Source organism: Camelus dromedarius, chromosome 12 (genome assembly GCF_036321535.1).
Source record: "Camelus dromedarius isolate mCamDro1 chromosome 12, mCamDro1.pat, whole genome shotgun sequence".
Taxonomy (NCBI): Eukaryota; Metazoa; Chordata; class Mammalia; order Artiodactyla; family Camelidae; genus Camelus; species Camelus dromedarius.
In genome coordinates this window covers 16235046-16248836 of record NC_087447.1, presented here as the reverse complement: position 1 = coordinate 16248836, position 13791 = coordinate 16235046, and the positions used below count along the sequence as shown (strand labels likewise).

The following is a 13791-nucleotide window of genomic DNA, read 5'->3' as shown; positions in this document are numbered from 1 at the left end:
AAAATGGGATAATAATGACACCCACCTCCTAGGTGAAGATTAAGTAAGAGAATGCAGGAGAAACGCTTAGCAGAGTCTGGTACATAGCGAACGCTCAACACTGCTAATTATGATTAGGTTTATCACAAAATTGTAGCGATTAGTCTGACTTTGGGGCCATTGAGAGGAAAGATAATGTATATCCATCCTGACCAAGCCATATGTCCGTGGTCTGCCCCACGCCTACCTCCATTGATAACAAGTGAATGTGGTTTGGGCATCCACTTTCTTCCATATATGATGATGCTGATAATAATACTCCCCACGGGAACAGTGCTTTGCAGTTTTCCAAGTGTTTTCACATCATATCACTTCATTGTTCATGAGCTTCAGATTCTTGCAGCCACCTTTGGCTTCAAAATTGAGAACTACAGTTTTCAGAGGAGAACCTAGCATCTCGGGGAGGGTAGTGACTTTCTGAAGGTCTCAAGGGAGCTGGCCCAGGCAGGTGCCACCTGGACTGTGCAGAGGCAGGGGTGATGGCTGAGCCTGACAGGGGTCTCCCAGGCTGTCCTTTCCCAGCGTCTCCTTAGTGTAGATCTTCGCTGTGTCAGGAAAAAATCAGGGAGTGGGGCATCCTGATGGAGGGGGCGTCAGGGAGACACCAGAGATTCCAACGGAGTTCAGCACTTCCTCCCTGTCCCTGGGTGGGTCTCTATGTCACCCACACCTCTCATCCCAGCCTCAGCGTCCAGAGGAAGGTGGGCCTTCCCAGCCTGAGATGCTGGGCAGAGAATGGTGATGTTAAGGCACCAGGGCTGGGATAGGGCAGGGGAGGAGCAGGGGTAAGAGAAAACGATGACCTCCTCCCTGCTTCCCTGAGCTCTGGGGCCAGGTGTGGGGTGCCACCCCTGAACTAGACACTGGGGCTCCCCTTCCTAAGGCCGCAGAGACCTGAGATCTAGGAAGGAGCCTAAGTTGGCTTCATGCTGCCCAGTGAGCCATTCCTGGACAGAGTTTGCACCCAAAGCTCCTTGGGCCTTGCCTAGACCCAGGGGGCTCCTCCCCCTAGATGTCCACTCAGCTAGCAGTGTCCTGCCAGGTAGTGACACTGTCCTCCCCTCCCCACACCCCCACGGTCAATTTCTAAGGATCCACCACTGTTCAGATGTTGCTGGACTTCTGCCCTCTTCCCCTCTCCTGGCCCCCAACACAGCTTTTCTAATATCTTGCCTGGAGTTTGAGAAAGAGCCTAGAACCCAGGAGGATGCTCAGCTTTGTCCCTTACCTCTCTAAGCCTCAGTTTCCTTCTGTAAAGTGAGGCAATAGGCTCCCTAGCAAGGCTGTCACGAGAATTCACCGTAATCACACGGGTGGATGAAGCCCGTTCCGTGAAAGCTACTTTTGATTCTGACTCCTGGGCGTGGATTTTCCGGTCCATCGCTTACTAGTTGGTGATGTTAGACAAGTCACTTCCCTGTCCAGGTCTCTGCTTCCCCATTGTAAAATGAGGGTGATGGTACGATATCTACTTCCTAGGGTTGTTCTTGCATTTAATGAGGTCATGCATGTAAACATACAGCCCAGAGCCCTACAGCCGACACTGAGGTTGAAGAGCTTGCCACGTGTGTATGTTTAGGTCAAATGGGTACCAGATCCCAGGGCCTCCGAGAGCTCTCAGGAAGGCGGCCCCTTCTTCTGTCTTTCCATCTGCCCATCTCTACCTCTACACACCCTCCCCTCAAGACTCCCTCCCCTTCCCTGTGAAGCCTCCCCAACTGCCACCAGTGGAGTTACACCCGTGGAGTTTGTCCTCCTTCCTGTGGGTCCCCAGCCCTATTGTCCTCCCTTTCCATGTCTCCTCCAGTCCCCTACCCCGGCCACCACCCAAGTGTGAGTGCCTGCCTATTTGCGTCTTCATTCCCTAACAGAGCACCCAGCACATAGTTGGAGCTGCTGAGTGGATAGATGGATGGGTGGATGGATGGATGGAGAGATGGAGTGATGGAGAGGAACCTTTCACAACCTGCTTCTCCACTGACGAGAATGGGAGGGAATCTGACTGGCACCCGAGACCCCGAAATTCCTCCTTCCTCCCCATAGGAATGCTCACTGCAGCCCAAACTTCCCCGGGCCTCAGATTTTTCCTGGAAGTGTTTGAGCAGGACTCAGCCATGGAATTCCCTCACAGGTGTGGTAGAACAGGGGTCTCCATCTGGGCCCATTTGACTGCTGAAATCAAGCCCTCATTTCTACTGCTCAGAGCTGGCTCTCTAGAGGAGCCTTCTGGTGGATCCTTATGCAAAGCTAAGGAATGCTTTCCAGCATCCAGTTTCTCTCTCCTGGGAGTCAGGATTTCCAGGGAGAGTGTTTGATGAACAGGGCTGTGCTGGCCTTCTCTCTGCTGAGGCATCACTGCAGATGCCCAGGTAGCGTCCAGGTGCATGGACCACTACACCCATCCTCTCCTCCCGGTTCACCAGCCACACACAGCATATCAGCAGAGATGCAGCCCATGCCAGAAACTGTCTTTTGAAGTCTTTTGAAGATGTGGTTCCCCACGCGGCCCCAGGAAAGGCACCTGGGAGCCACCATCTGGGCAGAAGGCAGGCACCCCATGTGGGCCTCCCCAGCTGGAGTGGACCAGGTGCTGAGAGCTTTTCATTAGCGCTAACGGGCCCAGATCAGCAAGGCCCTTGCCCTGAATGTATGTGTCTGGGGGGACGGGGTTTTATAAACAGCTTCTTGAAGATAGCTGCTCCTTATTGACTTCCTAGAGTAACCGAATATTTTCTCTTACAGGACAGGCTGGGCCCATAAAAGAAATATACAGGAACCCCTGTGACCGGGAGACTCTGTCCTGCTGACACCCAAAGAACTGCCCAGGTGACAAGTCTGCAGTTGCTCCCCGTGTACCTCTGCCCCCCTCACACACCACTTTGTCTCTGCATCAAATCTTTCTCAGTCTCCGTCTGTCCCTTCCTATATCCTTCTTTGCTGTCTGTCTTTCCCTGTCTCCTCAGTCTTTCTCCATCTTTCCCTCTCTGACTTTGTCTATTTTTCTGATTTGCTAAGTCTCTACTATTCTTTATGGCTCTTTTCTCTTTTCCTACTATTCATTCATTCATTCATTCATTCAGATGTGTGAACTGAGGACCCACATGTGCCGGGCACTGCCCTGGACACTAGGAATATGGCAGTGAACAAAACAAGCCCATGCCTTTCTAAGCTTACATCCTAACAAGGGAAGGTGTATACTACCAAAATAAATAAAACATTTGAGTGTGTAGAGAATCCACAGGGCACTCGCCTGGGCTTCAGGAAACAGGGCTCTGGGCCCAGATCCCTCACTAATTGGTTCTGTGACTTGGCCAAATCCCCTTCCCTTTTATGAAAGTTTTCCCATTTCCACAGTGAGGGTGTTGGGCCAAACCAGTGCTGCCCTACCTTTTCATGAGCAAGAACATCTTCTTTTATTGAAATGCTGGTGATGTGAGTTATTCAAGGGCTGGATTCTAAATCAGCGCTTACACGAAGTAGTGTCACGTAAAAGGTCCCCTTAAACCCCCTTAAAGCCTTTAAACACCTGGCTTTGTTATACGTGAAACAGTTGCATCCAGGGTCACGCTGTATGATAAAACAGCCACCTGTAAGCCCCCAACCCTCCCTGGCCGAGGTGGGGGAGTGGGGTTTAATTGCTCCAAAACCCAAGACACTTGCCCCTTGATCCAGCCGGTGGTGAGGGGATAATTTCTGAGTTATTATTTGAAATCCTGAAAATGGCTTTAGGATAGTGCTACCCAGTTTGAGAACCACCAACCACGCTCATTCTCTCCACGGAGAAATCCTCCCCATCGGAGTCCTCCCCTCTCCTGACACGGAGAATGGTGGCTCCCTTGGCCAGGGTCTGGGAGAGTCCGCGGGAGGACGGCCTGGGAGCTGGGCGGGGCGGAGGAAGGAAGGGGCGGAGCCACTGTGTGTCCGGTGTAAAGTGAGGCAACCTACATGTGCTCTCATTTAATCCTAAATCCTCAGGATTCCCTCAGCAGATCAGCATTCCTGGCCCCTCTTTGCAGACACAAAAGCAAAGGTCCAGGGAGGGTGTGTGATTTGTCCATGGTCGCGAGGGTAGAAAGTGGTGGAGCCAGGACCTGTGTGACCCTGCAGCCCGCACCCACACTGCCCTTCTCCCCGCCTGACCGTCAGCTCCGTGGAATGGGGAAACCTCAGTAGACTTTTCACCCCGCCCCAGGGAGGGCGTGTCATTTCCTTTTAGCATTCCCCTTCATCCCCGCACGTCTCCTTCATAAGTGCCTTTTGAACATCTTTCTTGAGGGACAACTAAGCCTTTGGACTTAATGGTCTCCACTGTTTTCTCAATCCACCTTCCAGAGACGATTTTATGTTCCCACTCTCCTTAAAGGTAAATCAGGAAACTGTGTGGTGATGAGCTTTGCTTCCAAAAGGCTCTGTGGGTGGGTGGAGATCCAGGCAACGATTTGAGGTGCCATGTGCCTGTCACTCTTGTCTAGCCAATTAGCCATGGAGATGTGTCCTCATAGTCAAAAGTCCTTGCGGATGGAGGAGCTGGTGGTTGTTGGTCTTTGGACCTCAGACCCACAGTGGGTGATTGCCCAGAAAGCTGTCTCCCCTGGCTAATGAGAAATAAAGCGGCAAAGGAGATGTGAAGACAGGCCTGAAGTTTGGAGGAAAATGGATGAATGGGGCCAGGGAATTAGCATTCATTGAAAATGATGATTAAGAGTTGAGGCTCCACATTAAGACAGACCTGGGTTCAAATCCTGGCTCAGGCGCTCAATCCTGTGTGACCTTAGACAAATGGTCCCACCTCTCTGAGGTTCAGTTCCCTCACCTAAAAAAGGGAAATGACATTACCATCCAGGCGCTTTATGAGGATTAAATGAGACTGTGCATGTTCTTTGGCACATAGTCAGAACTCAAGGGGAGCCAGCTGTTACTTGCTGTTGCTGTTATCAGCTACCATGTGCCAAGCTCTGTGTTCAGTATTTTCCATACATCATGAGGAAGGCATTATTTTTTATACTAATTTTAAAGACAAGGAAACTCATATGCATGCCATTCAAGTACTTGCGCCAGGCCACCAGCTAAGCCTGGCAGAGCTGGGATTTGATTCTCTGTCAGGCTCCAAAGCCCTCTGTCCACTAGTGCACCCTGCCCTGGAGCTGGAATCCAGACTTCCCTATCTCCACCCACCCTCCAGCTCACATCATCTCTTTTTCTACCCACCTCCCCTCTTTGAGGCTGGTCCCAGGAGTCACGTCTCCTTTGACTGCATTCATCTGGGAGCCCAGCACTCCGTTAGATGTAGTATCTAATGAATGTGGTACATAATAAATACAGGTAGCCCATTTATGAGCTGCCATATTTATTATGTCCCTTAATGGCCAAACAGCCGGAGCCGCCTGAAGCCAGATCCGAACCTGGGGAACAGCTTTGCCTGAGTGGGCAGGAGAGGAGCCCCGAGCCTGGCCTCCTGCGGACTTCTCAGCGTCTCACTGGGGTGGCCCCTTCTGCCCTCCAAAGGCCCGCCTGAGTCCGAGCCTGATGGCAGGAACTGACAGGCCAAACTTCACCTCTATCACTTTGCAGATGAGGTCACTGGGGCCAGAGAGGAAGTGATATGCAGAGCGGATGTCTCTCTGCCTGAACAGCTGCCCCCAGACTAGAGGGAACACAGGATCTAGAGTGGGCTGAGGGGCGTGCCCACAAGCTCCAGGATGTTGGGCACCTTCACCTCTCTGGGCCTGTGTCCTCATCTGTAAAATGGACACAGTGCTTCCTGCTTCATGGAGTTGTTGAAAGATTCAGGGCAGTCGTTTCATGGAGCTGATGCGTGGCTGGCAAAGAGTCGCTGCTCAGTAAACATTCTTTTCTGTCCTCATCCCTCTTTCCAAGCAGCACAAGGTCTCAGCAGATGTGTGGAGTTGTATCAGCCAAGTGCCCAAGGCAGAGGGGGTCATCATGCAGTGCCTAGGGTGCAGGTCCTTGTCCTGGGGTCCTGATCTCATGGACAACGACAACCCATCAAGTCACCCAGGACTGTAAAGTTAGGTGTGTTCTTAGTGAGAGCTGCCCACCCCACCCTGAGCCAGGTGCTGTGGGGGGCCCTGACATAGGACTTCTCTTTTAATCCTCACGACATGCCACAGTGTAGGTCATAAATGCCCATTATGCAGATGAAGAAACTGAGGCTCTAAAATGTTACATCACTTACTAAAGACACAGAGGGAGAGAGGTGTGAAGAGCCAGGCTTGGAGCCCAGGTGTATCTGACTTCAGAGCCTGTGCCTGGAACCACTGTGTTTAGATGCAGGTTAGGTGCTGCTTCTAGAAGGTCAGAGGGGGAGGAGACGGAGAAGGGCTGCTGGGTTGGCCTGGAGACCTGTTCTGGAGGAAGAGAGCCTGGACGTGGTGATGATACAGGAGACAAGGATGACCCACCGTCAAGGATGATGCTTTAACAACTGGTGGGCCTGGCAGGGACCGAGAGATGCTAGCTAAACAGGCCTGCCATACCCATGGGTCCCCACTGAATCTCAGCCCTCCGCCACCTGCTGGGAGGATGAGGCCTGGAACAGGGGAAGGGGTAGGTCCTCCTGGGTGAAAAAAAAAGTGTGAAAATAGTGATTATTGTATATTGAATATGACAGTGACTTGTCATATACCTTGAGGGCTGCCTTGTGATCGCAGGGGCTGTCTGCTTCCCCCAGGGATGGGGGAGGGCTACGTCTTGTTTTCAAGCCCCAGAGCCTGGCATCCAGTCAGTGCACAATAAATGTCAGCTGAATAGAATTGTATCCAGTAACTTACTACTATAAGCTTACTTAGGTAGGGACAGGGGAGACTCCAGGGGGAGGTGGGAGCTGCAGGTCTCGTGATGGAGGGAGTCAGGGCAGAGGGAGGGTCTTGTCCCAGGAGCGGGGCTTGGAGCCCCAGGTAGGCGCCCCTACCTCTTTCCCCTGCAACACCCCTCCTCAGAGGGCAGTCAGTCATTCAGGCCGGAGGGCAGGTAGGGTGGTAGGAAGTTTGTCGGGCCTGGGTTCTGATCCTGCTCTGCCACCTTGGCAAATCGCTCAAGGCTCTGAGCCTTAGTTTCTCATCTTCCAAATAGAAAGTTCACATCTGCAGTCAAGTAACATCATGATGTCACACCACTGAGCACCTGCCACGTGGTGCTAAGGACATTATTGTGTTATGTGAGTTAACCCTCCCAACCCGGCTTGGAGGAAGCTTCTGTTTTTAATTTCTATTTTCAAGCTGGGGACAGCGAAACTTAGAGAGGTGGAGTAATTTGCCCAAGACCACACAGCAAATGAATGGTAGAGATGGGGCTTGAGCCCAAGCAGGCTGGCTCATGAGTTCTCACTCCTAACCCTGCTCCCACAGGTCAGAGCACCATCCCTGGGATGCGGAAGTTGTTATCAGTGCCCTCTTCCCCCACCGGCTACAAGAGCAGGCCGGCCACTGGGACACCCCAAGGAGGAAGGGAGGGAGGAGAGGCCAGGGTTCTTTCTGGAGGGGATCCCCCAGCAGGAGGATTGAAGGGGCCTTGCTGTTTTGTAGGTGGAGAACCATGGAAGGCGACTGTCTAAGCTGCATGAAGTATCTAATGTTTGTTTTCAATTTCTTCATATTTGTAAGTATTCCCGGAACTTGCCTGGGGTCTTTCTAAGCCTCTGTGGGGTGGGCAGAACTGACTCCTGCTTGGAAACAGTCACACTGGGCTGAGTCCCAGGGACAGGAACCAGGGCTGGTGCCAGAAGCGGCTCTAGCTGCCCAGCCAGGAGTCTGGCAGGGAGGCCCCTAGCAGTGCCCCCCATGCCCCGACTCCTAGGGCCCACCATCACAGGAGAGACATTTTGCACAGCTTCTGGGATGGTTCAGCTACTCTAAAAAATAAAAGGATAGGGGCCTTGGTCCTGGCTGCTGTCTTAGGATCTGACCCCTGGTAGGGAATTGGGGAGAAAGGGGGATGGGGTGATCAGAGGGCAGCAGGGAGCCCCACCCTGACCCCCGGAGCAATTATGGACATCGGAGCTGGATGGGCTGAGCTGATGCAGCCACCTGATTAAATCTGAAACCTCTCTGGGACGAGAGACCTGGGTTCCAAGCCCAGCTCTGCACCCTACCAGCTCCATGATCTGAAGCACATTTTACCTCTCTGAACCTCAGTATCTTCATCCCTTCATCACCAACCTCAGTGGGGTTATTGAAAACGAAGCAAGATTAGTTTAGGCAGTGCCTGGAATGTGTCGCCTCCATCTCCATCCAACCTGTAGATTCTGTACGGGACAGAGCAGAGGCCCCGAGAGCTCCAGTGCCCTGCAGCACAGTGTACCTGATCTGCTCAGGCCCAGGGCATGGCCCCGGAGCAGAGCCAGGTCCTCTCATGACCCCACCTCAACCTTTGTCCTAGTGCAGCCTAGACCTGGAGGAGTGGACATCCACTAGTCTCCTCTAGGGCGGGGTCACTATGAAAGGGAGGCCCCTTCTGGTCAAGACTGATTCTGTCTGTCTGTCTCCATTTATTTTTTATACATTTCAGCAACTCTCCTGGATGCCCTCCCCTGCCCCTAACCCTGAAGAGCAGGGAGACCCACAAACTGGAATTCTAGACCTAACTTCCAAGCTGGGGAGCTGGGTGACCCTGGGCAGCCCCAGGGTCCCCACCTGACATGAGGGGCCTGACCCCCTCGTTGAAGCAGAACTCTACCTGCAGTGGGTAAACCCCCAAACCTCCAACAGCCAGGAGGGAGGACGGGGGATTTCCTGGAAGTTTGTGGGGAGACCAAGGAGAAAGGCATTGCACGGCAGACACCGAAATGTAGACTCTGTCGTTGGCCTTCCCTGGGTCCCTCAGGCCACTCTGTCCCACTGCTGCCCAGACTGCACCTAAAAATGTATCTCTTGCCCCAAACCAACTGACTCTTCCCTGAGCTTACAGACCCTTCTCAGCCATGCCAGAGCTCAGCAGTTTGCTGTCATCCCTCAGGTCCTCCCATCACACAGGGATTTCAAACTCTTCCCAACCTTCAAAATTTGGTAACACCAAACTATTTCTCCTGCAACGGATCTGTTTCCAATACTTGTCTGTGCCCAAGACCAATGGAACAGATGTATATTGAACCCTCTGAGCACATTCATGTCCATTTTGTCCTTTCTTCCTTGGGGCCACCTTGGGAGGTGGGAATTTATGCCTTCTTTTAACCATGAGGAAGCTAAGGCTCAGAGAGGTGAAGCTACCTCCCTAAGGTCACACAGCTAATAAATGACACAGCCTTTTCTCTGGACTAAGCTGCCTCTCTCCAGAGATAAGTAAAGCAGAGAGAGTTGGGCCAAGGAGATGAAGACATAAACAAGAAGGCTTTCTAGGAGCGGATTTGAGAGTCGGGGAGCCCCACCTGAGAGCTCCTGTTGAGGACAAAGAGGATGGCTTTTGTCTGTACTTTCCTGACCCCTAGCACGGTGCAGGCAGAGCACAGGAGTCAGAGGATGTTCATGGAGTTGGTGAGGGTCCTTGGGGTTAGAGTCAGGGAGGCCTGCGATTCAGCCCTGGATCTGCCATGAATTTACTGTGTGACCTTGGGCAAGTCATTAGCCCCCTATGGGACTCAGTGTGGAAGCAGAGGGTTGGACTGAATGACCTCATTACCCCACATCCCTAACATTTAAGGAGAATATAAGGTGGCAGATAAACTCTACAGAACGTGGTTCTTGGCAGCCTGAGGTGGGGCGTGGGTCAGAGACTGGGCTTAGAGGATGCGTGATGTGCTTCAGGTCAGGGTAAGCAGGGAAATTCAAAGCAGAGGAGAGTGCTGCCGGGACATTGGCTCAGGTGACAAATGGAGTTTCTGCCCAGTTCACTGGGCCCTCGGCGCCTGCGCCCCAGGGCCTCCCAGGGAAACGGTGTGTGTGTGTGTGTGTGTGTGTGTGTGTGTGTGTGTGTGTGTGTGTGTGTGTGTGTGTGTGTGTGTGGCATATCTAACCTCCATGTCTGTTTCTCCTCCCCACTCTGGACTGGCCCGGGGAGCAGCTTGGGGGCGCCTGCCTGCTGGGCATCGGCATCTGGGTCATGGTGGACCCCACCGGCTTCCGGGAGATTGTGGCTGCCAACCCCCTGCTCATCACGGGAGCCTACATCCTCCTGGCCATGGGGGGCCTGCTTTTTCTGCTCGGCTTCCTGGGCTGCTGTGGGGCCGTCCGGGAGAACAAGTGTCTGCTGCTGTTTGTGAGTGCCCATCCCTCACTCCACCCCTGGGTGCCCTGGGGCGGGCAGGGGGGCCTGTGTCCACACTGCGGGGGACTTGCCCTGAGGTCTGAGCCTAGCAGTCCATCCTCCAGGAGCGGGAGCCACACCAGCCCATCCTGGCTCTGCACTGGACCCACTCCTGCCGACTGGGCGAGCTGCCCCCAGCTGGACAGTGGCCTTGGCCCCCAGGTCTGAATAGCCAGGCTTCTCTGAGACAGGGTCGACCGAGAGCATTGACTCACGATGCTTTTTTACCCGCTTGCTTTTAAGAACTCAAATATACAACTCCGTGGTAAAAGAGTTAAGATAGCTATTGGATAAATCATTCAGTTTTCGCATTTCCACTTGTAAAATAGAAGTGCTATGCTCTCTGAAGGTCCTTTATTCACTAAATAAATAGTCCTTGAACTGCTATTATGGGCCACATTGCTCACTAGGTACTGCATCAAGGCCCAAGGGTGGCCATCCCCTCCCTGGGGGACAGGCAGTGGGAGGCCATTGAGCCTATGAGGATGAGGCGGGCAGGCAGGCCTGGGTGTGTGTGTGTGTGCGCCCTGCTCTGTCCTGTGACTAACAATATGACCCTGGTCTAATTTCTCAGCCTCTCTGAGCTTTATCGTCTGCTCGTTAAGAGAGGGGCAACCAGCTCAGCTGTAGGTTGGAACCAGACGAGGCCAAGAATGCATGTTCTGTTTCTCTGGTCTTCGGTATTCACACGGGCTGTGGTCCTTTGGGCCTCTGCCTGCTTCCCTGGCCTTGGTGACAGGGCTCCTTCCCCTACAAGGTCCTGTGCTCCGTGGGCCAGGAAAACTGGATTGAGCACTGTCCTGCTGCAGGGTAAGCTAAAAACAGCCCAGCTTAGAAAAGTGTGCGTGTAGATGGGCCAACTTGCAGGCATTCCTCATGGGTGAGCGGCTGGGGGACAGGAGTTATGTGATGGGGAGACTTGGGCTGGCCAGTGATGTGGGCTGGTCAGCCGGAGGACTTCCTTAAAAGGGGCCTGTCCACTCCTACCGATGAGCCAAAACTAGTGGCTTGGGGAGGCAGAGATCTGGCACAATGCCTCCTCTCCAGATTAGAACAGATGGCTCAGCCCCCACTTGTGTCACAGAAAGTGAAATCAGCTGTGAAATGTGTGACATGGGAGCCCTGGGTCCCTCTGGCCTTGGGCAGCCACCTAAATACTGCAAACTTTTCATCTGGAGAGAAACAAAGAAACCTGTGGGCGCCCCCTGGTGGAGGGCTCTGTATCGCGTCAAATGGTGCTTGGAAAAGTGGGCTTGGGGAGCCCCAGGGACTTGGAAAGGAGCTGAGTCTGGGTCCCAGGACAAACCAAACCTCCCTTCCCCCAACACCCCCTTGCACCTTGGCCCCCGGGGCTCATCCACCATTAATGGGCTCATCTCTGAAGCCAAGACAGGAAACCAGGCTGGGGCTCTGGGCCAGAAGCAGACTAGGGGCCTCGCAAGGCCTCTCCAGCTAAATGGCTCTGTCTGAGCCTGCCCCTGGATGAGGACATCACTGAGACCCAGGGGCAGGAGGAGCTTTGCCCCAAGACCCTGGAGAGAGAGTTAAGTCCTGGCTGTGTCCTCCCGGCTCACCGAACCTTAATGTCGCTCCTTCCCACCCCTCCCTTCTGCCTTCTTCCTCGGTTTTGTCTCTTCAGTCCATGTGTCTCCCTTTCTTTTATCGCTCTTTCTCTGCCTCTGTCTCCCTGTCTCTCTCTGCCTTTCTCTTGATCGCTTGTTTTCTCTTCCTGCTGCCTTTCCTGATCTTCTTCTGAACCTGACTTGCCTCTACTCCCCTCTCCCTGCCTCTCCTTTTACTGCCCCCTCCACCCTCTTCTCCTCCCCGCCCCTGCCCACCCCTTCCCTCCCTCTCCCCTCCCCTCCCCCAGAACACACAGGCCTGAGGTCACAGTGCAGGGCAAAGGCAGGGGCTCTTGGACCCAGGTCTCCTGTCTCTCAGACCAGGGCTGGCCCAGGGGCTCCTAATCTGGAACGGACTCAAGTGGTCCCAAACGCACCTAAAATTACATGCAAAACATTACGTCAGGGCCTCCGTGTGTGTGCCTGTACATGTGTGTTGTATGTGTGTGTGGTGTGCGTGCATGCGTGTTTTTGGAGCCACTACAGCTTCTGGAAGGTTTTCAGAAAGAGTCATGACCAAAGAAATAAAAAGGACCACTTTCTCCTCCAACCTGACTGGCTGTGGGGTGGTTCCAGCTGAAGAGAGGCACCAAGTCTCACCCTTCCTAGCCACTGGGGTCCTCTGAGAAGCCTGAGATGCCTCCTCCACCTTCGGGGAGGGAGAGAGGACTTGTCCTGAGAGAGGCCAGGCGGGAGCGACTTTAGCCACCTCTGGAGCCACGGCTCAAAGACCTGCCACAAAGGAGGCCTGGGAACAGGGTTAGCTGGGTGTCCCCTCCCCTTGCTCTGAGGCTAAACCCTGTGGTGTCCTGGTGACCCTTAGCCCAGGGACAATGAGCCTAATATCCACGTCACCCTATGATCAACTTTTCTAAAGACATTTTCCAAACACTCTCGTTGATCAATGTTGCAGCACTTTCTTGTACAATAGGACAATTTTAGCCTGTTACTGACATTTGTGGCATCCCTTTTTTCCTGGTTGCTTACCTATGAGCAGTTCAAGGAATGTTTTTAGCCCATTTATTTAAAGATTCACAGTTTTAAAATATTTTGTAACAAAAACATGCTAAATTGGAAAAGAGAACAGCAAAAAGAGACGAGTGTAATTTGAAAGTGATAAAAGAGCTGAATTGCTCACAAAGTATGTACATTTGGTAAATATTTATTAAAAATGAGAACTAAAAGCAGACGTGCTGTAGGCAGATAGGTTAGAAAAGTCTAGAAATGCTCACGAGTAGGCAAAGTAGCAGTTTTTTACCCCTCTGTTAATTTTCCCATCCTAAAGCAAAGTGTTGTAAATCTGATGTTCAGGAATTACTGGCGAATGTGTCCTTAGGCAAATGGGATGAGGTCAGATTAACTCGAGGCAAACAAACTCTGGGAAAGGCCCCGGTTAGGGGGAGCCCCAGAAAGCATCAGGACAAGCTCTATGGTGGGGCACAGGGGGATCCCCTCTAAATAACCAGTGGTAGCCCTGTTAAGCAGGAGGAAATTATTTCATGCCGGAGAAGTTGGCAGAAGCAACACTTACTGATGTTGGCCCCACAGCCCTGCACTTTCCTTCAGGCGACTCGCACTCAAGTCACCCCTGGGTCCCTGTGCTTGAGGGGCCCTGCTCCAGGTAGGAGCAATGGCCAGGAGATCTGCAGACTCCCTTCCTCTGGGGAAGCCCGCTTTCCCCATCAATGAGTTGCCAGGTTCATTCTTTAATTTCGTCTCATGAATCTTATGCTTTGAAAAGATTCCTGAATCATGACTCTTGGTTCAATGGAAACTCCATGAGGATGGGGACCACATCTGCCTTGTGTGGATTTGTTTGCTGGTACTTAGCACAGTACCTGGCACAGAGTAGGTGCTCAATAAACAGCCCTGG

General features: G+C 52.8%; 1 protein-coding gene across 3 annotated transcripts in view; it reads left to right on the top strand.

Moving 5' to 3' along the window:
* TSPAN18 (tetraspanin 18) overlaps nucleotides 1-13791 on the top strand; it is a 173170-nt gene that overhangs the window by 145246 nt on the left and 14133 nt on the right. For all 3 annotated transcript variants that reach the window (XM_031459746.2, XM_031459748.2, XM_011000615.3), the window contains 3 exons: nucleotides 2782-2865; nucleotides 7584-7656; nucleotides 10054-10248. In XM_031459746.2, the coding sequence (XP_031315606.2) occupies nucleotides 7594-7656; nucleotides 10054-10248 (258 nt within the window). In that variant the 5' untranslated portion in view covers nucleotides 2782-2865; nucleotides 7584-7593. The remainder of the gene's footprint in view (nucleotides 1-2781; nucleotides 2866-7583; nucleotides 7657-10053; nucleotides 10249-13791) is intronic.